Genomic DNA, 7,817 nt, shown 5'->3' on the forward strand with positions numbered 1-7,817 from the left:
CAGTATTATTAGAAGTTTAGTCACAGCTTTAAATTTCAAGAATGCTACTATCAACCTTTACATGCATGTTTACGGTTTGTATACAATTTTAAAGAATTTATGAGTTGTATTATGTGAGTGTGTTGAGATTTTACAACCATGTTTTGTTTTAAAACACCTTGTTAAAAGAAAAAATAAATTTGTGCAACCACATTTTATTGAGGTTTTTGGTCATCACAATCACCAGATGTATTGTCTTGGAACAAGATGACTCAAACTGATAACATTAACATTAATACAGTCATACAGTCAATACATCAAACATGGATCACTGATCAAATAGAATAGAAGTGTCAGATAAACAATATTGAAGAACACCAGAGAATAAAAGCAACAAACAAGTACAAACCTAGAAAAAAAAATAATCACAATGCACATAAATTAATGCAATGAAAAAATTATTATTGAATTATGTTAGTATATATAACTATTGTATACTTGTAGAATGGTACCCTGACAAGCAAAAAGACTTGAAGCAAATGAACATTTGTTAAAAGGTCAATACAAAAACAGAGCCTCCAATCACAAAATAGGTGGGTGACATATGAAATATGGCAACATAAAGTAAATTCAGCTTGGTCTCAAGCGTGTTAATTGGTGTTTTAGGTGGAACATTTTGAACATTTGTTTGATTTCTGGGAAAGAAAATGCAATGATATTCAAAACACCCCCCCCCCCCCCCCCCCCTCTCTCTTAGAATTACTTAATGGTTGACACTCATTAATTTAACTGAGTGCAAAACTCAGATTAGCATACTAACCTGACCAGGAATTAAGCTATTCCAAAACCATGTGTATTACCTAATGCAAAGTCCATATTCTCCTGAAAGTCTTTGTAAGAGGTATGAAGTGGTAACTTTAAACAATTGATGCACGTGTTTGCAATGGGTAGTTTAGACATGGTTTGTGCATCTGGCTCTTGGTGAAGAAATTCAATGGACGGTTGTGGAGAGAAGCCAATTGGTGGAACAGTGTTGGCTCCAGTGGCGAAGGCAAAAATTGTCCCCAGCTTCTGTGTTCCGTCTTGATCTAAAGGAAAAGCAATACTGTCAAAAATGGCATTAAAGACAAAAAACACAGCAAGCATTTCTACTTTTAACTGATTCAATGAAAAGATGCACTGCATTATAAATTGAACACAATGCTTAAAACGCTAAATTTACCTTCTGCATCTGCTAGGTAGTCTCTCCAGAAACTAATGACAACTGCTTCAGCCTGCCTTTTATTGCTCCCAGCCGGAGAAAGGCGGATGGTAAAGAGGCTGTCAAGAAGGTCAGCTGTAAGCACTGAAGGTGACCAGCATAGAAGGGTGCGAAAACTCTCTGGGTGATCTTGGATTTTGTCCAGCACCTCAAGTGTCCGTAGTCCATCCTGAAATCTAAATGATAATCAGAATTACCTTTAAAATCACAAATCACATCAAAAATGAATGGATCCAAGAAGTATAATCTAAAACATATGAATTTATATATACAATAATTTTTACTTCAGATTATTCACATCATCAAAAGTGTATATCCCAAATCTGCATTTTTCATGTGATGCTGTCACCTTTGGAGGCATGGTGTACCTACACATAAAGAAATGTCACACAAAATTCCCAGAATACAAGGCAATCAGCATGGGTTTGAGTTACTTATTGGACAACAATAAATACATACATACATACCTTTCAAATGGACCACGGACTCTGTGTATTACTTGGAACATGATAATGTCATGTATAAGCAGATCCTTGTCTTCCAGCCTCCGTAGCGGCCTCAGGCAGCCAGCATTGGCTAAGTATTCCTGAAGTGGCTCAGTTGCTACTATCAGATCTTCAAAGGATTTACACTCTTTAACCTTCAAATAAAAAAATAAAAAATTAATGGGCCCCAATTAATACATGGAGTAGAACGAAATGCACACAATACTAAAACATTATCCAACAACTGACAAATCAGTTTTACCCTTTTAATTTTTTCACGCAGGTCACTATCGGCAACATCTTCTAAAACTGGTTTAGCCAAATCTGGGCCATCAACAAGGCAAGAGAAGAGTGTTGGGGACAGAAAGCCTGCTGGTGGACCACCATGTACAAGGCTTACTGCAATGGCTCTGCCTGCAATGAAGTACCTGTCCTCCCTCATGGCTAGAAATAATGAAAAACATTACATGTCAATAGATGCATGAAAGCGCTTGACAAGAACTTCATAAAAATGATTTTTTTATTGCATTACTCCAGGGATATCAGCCTAAAATCAATACATACCAGCACTATCAAGCGCCAAGTTCATTTTGCCTTCTTCACCCTCAAACATTGGAGACAGGGGCAAAGCTTCGATCAGAAGTCTTAGAAATTCTCTTCTTGGTCCACCCAAGTCAACAGCCTCTTCAGGTACTCCCATATCGTCAGAAAACCTGACAGAAATTGTGTGGCATGGATCATATGTCGCTCGTTTAAAACCTCTAATTGCTCCATCCAGGACTGTTGATCTATTAATGTTGAACTTGCATTTCTTCTGTTGGTTTACTTTTGCAGAAAGTTCCTCCAAAATATCTTTTGCTGATACCAAACAACTTGAAGGCCTGTAGGATTAGAAAAAAGAAAAGAAAAAAAAAAGAAAAAAATATTGAAAAGAACATCAGTAAAAACATTCACATACAAGGGCTACAAGGACATACAAAGTTTTGTCAAAATCAGAATCAGCATACTTTATTAATCACCAAAGGAAATTATCATAATCATAAGCAAAATGTACAAAGGAGTATATTGCTCAGTGGCTTTTTATATTGTTTATATGTTTTGGAGAACTAGAAAGCACTAGAGCAAAGAAAAATAGTTTCAATGCACAATAAGTAAATTTCATTTCATTGTCAGATGGGCTGTTAAAAATTCGCTGCCTATTTCAAATAAAATAAAATTTGCCAGCAATACAGCATTATCATTTGACTCTGTAGACATTATTCAAAAAACTGTTTTGTTAACAGCAAATATAAATATCATATATACATATAAATATCTGAGGATGGATTACACTCCTTCACAACACTGGTTACAGTATTGGATTGCAACAAATATGGTGTGTTTAATTGGCTACTGTAAAACATTTGTATTTGAAACTAACCTTTCGCTCTGCAGGCTTGCTAGTATAGCCTGGTTAAGTTCCTCATCATCAGAAGACATGTCAGATAGTGGAGTCATGATTGAAAGGTAGTTATCGTAGTTTACAGATTGACTGTGTGTTGATGTAGAGGGTAATGCTGAACAATGATTCTCTGGATTCCTGGTCTGGTAGGGTGAGCTTGAGGTATTTCGGCACGTCAGGACCAGAACTGGATCACTTAAAGATGCAGATGATGAGGTAGAAGGCTGACTAGTGGAAGGGTAGATTTCCAATGAAGACACTGGTAACTGGCTGAAGGAAATGTTTGTTGAAGCGCTGCTGTACTTGTGTGAGATACTACTTTCATGGGTCAAGGCAGGAGTTTCTGTTAATAATGTTCCATTACAAACTGATGAGGCAGGAGATTGCGTCGGAGCAGAGATTGGTTGGAAGGCAGCTGTTGAACTGGCAAAACTGTCTGAAGATGATGAGCGCAGCTGCCTTGATGAAACAGGGTTTTCTTCACAGTTTTCCTCACTGCTGTAGCTTGTAATATCATCCTTAGAAATAAAATAATAATTATAATAATTCACATATATTGAATTTGAACATTAAATACCATATATCCAACCTCTTCTGCTTATTCTTATCAGAGGTGGGGTGGTTGGAGCCTATCCCAGCTACCATAGGGTGAGAAATTTCAAGAGTTAATAGATCTTTCTCACAATTACTTTTACATACTAGGCAGACAAAATTGTAACACATCTCCTGAACAGCAGTAGTCTTACGTTCTATAATTCACAAACAGTCCAACAGAGCAGCTGTAAATTTAGTCAATACCAGAGCTTAGGATTAACATTTTAAAAAAGGAACATTAACTTGGTACTATTCTATCCAACTACAAAAGGTGAAAGGCAAGTTTAAAAAGAACAGACATGAGAAAGTTCAAAGGTTGTTTATGCACCAATTTCTGGTCTTCATATTATTACTGTACAGTGCTATGTAGATTCATTCAAAAGTCAAATAACGTACCAAAATTGGTTTTGATGGTCTGATGTATAGGGCTTTCGATTTATAAATTTTATGTATGAGATTTGCATCCAGCTCCTGTCCTGCTCGCAGTTTGGGCGCAATCAGTCTGTTGCCACAAGCCATCAGAAACTCCAGGCTGGAAAACAGTTACAGTAAGTTGTAAATTGTTTAAAATCCAAAGCAGCAAAAATGTTCCAATAACTTTTTTAGAGCTAATCTTGTTTTCCTCTTTGAATCAGACTGAAACCAGTAGTAACAAATGTAAACTTTATACAAATGTCAAAAAAGTATGCCAAAAATGGAGTGTTCAAGAAAGGATAACTGATTTGGTTCTTTTATTTTAGTTTACTGATTCATGTCTACCTGTTCTCTGACTTAAATCGTTATGTAAAGCTTTGAAATGCCTAGATATCGAAAAGACTACTGACAAAAGCTGTGTCGCATTAGGTTTCGACTGCTAGCACAACCTACCTTACATCAATAGAAAGTTTATCTCCAAAGGCGTCCCTTATTTGTTCAGAGACAGTTTTCTGGTCCCAGGATTTTTGGAATTCAAATCCATTCAATATATGCCCTTGTTCATGTAAATGTTGTTTTGTGCGATGCTTGACAACAACACTGCTTGATGGCCGTGGAAGAAGGATGATATCTTTCTTGAAAGTATCATGATAATGTGTCTTGGCCCTATAAAACAAAACAGAAACTATATTCAGATTTATGTATCTTTTGTTTTATTTACCTATACTTAGACACTATCAGTTCCTTAAGAAAGTTGCTAATGTCACTTGGTAGTGACCAGCTTACACGTTAAACTGTTGCTAAGCTTTTATGAATAAAATAAAATGTTACACAGTTTATATTAAAAAAAAACAGTATCGCAGCTAGCCATTTAGCCCACTTGAATATGTTTAAAGTTGCTTGTGCATGTGAGAGTTGAATATAATAGCAAACACAAATAACAGAAACATAATTTGAAAGAAAAAAAATGCATAAAGTAATAGCATGCCTATAAATTGCCTTTGAAAAAAAATGGAAAATGTACGTAAAATAGAAAATGTTTTGGGGTTTGACCATTTTAATTCACTGACGCTTGAATTAAATAAATAAATAAATAAATAAATAAATATATAGTACAATGCATAAGGATTTTTTTTACTGCTCTACAAAGAGGCATACAAAGAAACATTTGCTATTACTTTTTACTTTGACTAAAGAACAAAAAAGACACCGATCATATTTCTTTTTTTCTTATTTCATACACTGTAGAAACTGGACTGAAGGCATGACTTGGCATCCATGTTTATCTACCTCTACAGTGGTACAGATATTGATCCACTCACAACACAGAGTTGGATTGATGTCTTCTAGCAAGATTAAAATTCTACCCCAAAAAATAAATAAATAAATAAATACAAAACTAAACAAAAACAACAAGAAAATTAACCCAACCTTTTATTTAGCAGGCTAATGTAGCTACCACCTCCCACATTAATAAAGAAGATTTAATAAAGTAATCTTAAAGTAAGCATCAACTTACACTCGGGTCACAAGTACAAACAGCCACTAATATTGAAATAAATGCCACGGTCTTTACTGTTTTTAATGTGGATGCTGCTGAATAAATTAGCTAGGGCTAAAAATGTATAAGGGTAAAAAAGTGCGTTGCTAAATCAGCAAAGCACATTTCGTATTTTGTATTTCGCAGTTGTATAGTTAAGTGGCAAACTGTTTTGTTCTTACCTTTTCCTTGATCTGCAGTTCCAGTTGCCAAAGTGTTTTTGGGTCTGATATCGCAAAGACTGCCCCACTCCAGTCGAACTCCGTGTAGCTACTTGACTCGTTGAAGATACCCGGGTGTTAGCTGGTCTAAAAAGTTCCCTCATCTCACTTTCCACCGTGCTGTGGGTAACACTGGGTGCAGTTGAGCCCGTCCCATCTTGATCAAGTGACGAGGACAACGATGTGACCGTTTCAGGAGATGATAAAATATTTCTTAACAACCCGACAGCTTGCTGAAGAACTCGAGTTTCTTCTCCCCCCCTCCATGCTGTCAGACACTTGAAAGTGACCCGCGCGTGCTTCTCAGCCAATCACAGCGGTACAGACACCCAGCCTTCCGTTTCCATTAAACTCCTTCCGTTTCCACTATACTCTTTCATTCACATACATTATTCTCTTGCATACATATATTTTCTTCAGATATGTATGCATTCTCTTCTTACATACATATATTATTTGTAAGATTAAATGCATTTTGAATGCATGTAAATGAGAGCAAAATGTAGGAATGCATAAATGAAAATGCATGTATGTTAGAGTGCAAATGTGTAAATATGTAGATTAAAATACATGTATAAGAGAGCATAATATTGCAATGTGTGTGTTAAATATGTGTAAACATGAGAATAAAAATATCTAAATATAAAAATTAAAATAAAACTACGTGAGAGTGAAAGTATATGTATGTGAAAGAAGAATATATGTGTGTGAGAGTGAAAATATATGTGTGTGAAAGAAGAATGTATGTGTGTGAGAGTGAAAATATATGTGTGTGAGAGTGAAAATATATGTATGTGAGAGTGAAAATATATGTGTGTGGAAGAAGAATGTATGTGTGTGAGAGTGAAAATATATGTGTGTGAGAGTGAAAATATATGTGTGTGAGAGTGAAAATATATGTGTGTGAGAGTGAAAATATATGTGTGTGGAAGAAGAATGTATGTGTGTGAGAGTGAAAATATATGTGTGTGAGAGTGAAAATATATGTGTGTGGAAGAAGAATGTATGTGTGTGAGAGTGAAAATATATGTGTGTGAGAGTGAAAATATATGTGTGTGGAAGAAGAATGTATGTGTGTGAGAGTGAAAGAATAAATTTTGGCTTGTACGGCCCCTCATAGTAGACACACATGTCAGTCTGCGCCATCATGTGCTATTAGTATGGCTGTCAAGAAATTAAAACTGTAATTGTGATTGATCGCATCACGTTGTGCAGAAATTTATTGCGCAATTGCAATTATTCAGGGAATAATCACTGCTGTCACACTGCTACATTGATGGCTCCTGTATGGTGTGCTGGACACTATGTGTACTTACTTTGCTTTCACTGTTTAGCTGTTTTGCTACATCCATAAAATAATAGGCACATACCTCTTCATGCTGTCCCTCCTTTATTTTCATGAGTGTCAAAGCATGTAATTGCAGTTCCCACTGTCTGTAATGGGCTGTAACCCACACTAACTACTGTATGATGTTTTGCCCTCTCTGCCCTAATGATGACTGTGGCTCTTGCATGCAACTCATAAGCTGAGTCATTGACTTTCATCCAAAGTATGTCACACATACCTACCAGTACAAAGTGGCCACCCATTGGCAGCGGCAGCAGCCATAATTGATATTATTAAATCAAATCATAACATACAAAGTATATAACATAATGTCTTCTTTATTTCAGTGATGATTTTTCTTGCATATTCCATTTAATAACTGACAATTAGGATTAATGTAACTAATTATATGTCATTACATGGTTAAGATTTCCAGCACTTCCAGATTTTGCTTATCTGATGCTTTAGAAAAATAGTAACATAGAAACATTGCATTGATTGTTTTTCAGTCAACACTATTGAGGTTTGTAACATATTACCAGGGCTGCAGTTGAA

At 35.7% G+C, this 7,817-nt stretch overlaps 1 protein-coding gene and 1 long non-coding RNA gene across 3 annotated transcripts; both read right to left on the bottom strand.

Annotated features, from left to right (window-relative positions):
- Positions 1–716: 716 nt before the first annotated feature.
- Positions 717–2,872, bottom strand: LOC309698178 (G2/M phase-specific E3 ubiquitin-protein ligase-like). 2 transcript variants are annotated; one of them, XM_082520482.1, is made up of 6 exons: positions 2,290–2,872; positions 1,988–2,169; positions 1,708–1,880; positions 1,525–1,608; positions 1,202–1,416; positions 717–1,067 (listed from the first exon to the last, which is right to left on the bottom strand). In XM_082520482.1, exons 1-6 carry the CDS (start codon positions 2,423–2,425, stop codon positions 811–813), a joined length of 1,047 nt encoding a protein of 348 aa, XP_082376608.1. In that variant the 5' UTR covers positions 2,426–2,872; the 3' UTR covers positions 717–810. The 2 variants fall into 2 exon arrangements, with proteins under 2 accessions (XP_082376608.1, XP_082376609.1); XM_082520483.1 differs by lacking the exon at positions 1,525–1,608.
- A 651-nt stretch (positions 2,873–3,523) lies between these two features.
- On the bottom strand, positions 3,524–4,792 carry LOC309698310. Its single transcript, XR_014274061.1, has 3 exons — positions 4,628–4,792; positions 4,157–4,292; positions 3,524–3,684 (listed from the first exon to the last, which is right to left on the bottom strand). It is a non-coding gene; the product is annotated as an uncharacterized lncRNA (long non-coding RNA).
- Between the last annotated feature and the right edge of the window lie 3,025 nt (positions 4,793–7,817).

Source organism: Aulonocara stuartgranti, assembly GCF_965226115.1.
Source record: "Aulonocara stuartgranti genome assembly, chromosome: 22".
Classification (NCBI taxonomy): domain Eukaryota; kingdom Metazoa; phylum Chordata; class Actinopteri; order Cichliformes; family Cichlidae; genus Aulonocara; species Aulonocara stuartgranti.

What these genes read in the sequence shown, in the direction of transcription:
- LOC309698178 (XM_082520482.1), bottom strand. Translation starts at nt 2,425, where the DNA reads ATGGGAGTACCTGAAGAGGCTGTTGACTTGGGTGGACCAAGAAGAGAA. An exon ending in GTCCGTGGTCCATTTGAAAG is followed by an intron (nt 1,609 to 1,707) that starts GTATGTATGTAT and finishes CTTTATGTGTAG; the next exon opens with GTACACCATGCCTCCAAAGG. An exon ending in GATGATGTGAATAATCTGAA is followed by an intron (nt 1,417 to 1,524) that starts GTAAAAATTATT and finishes ATTATCATTTAG; the next exon opens with ATTTCAGGATGGACTACGGA.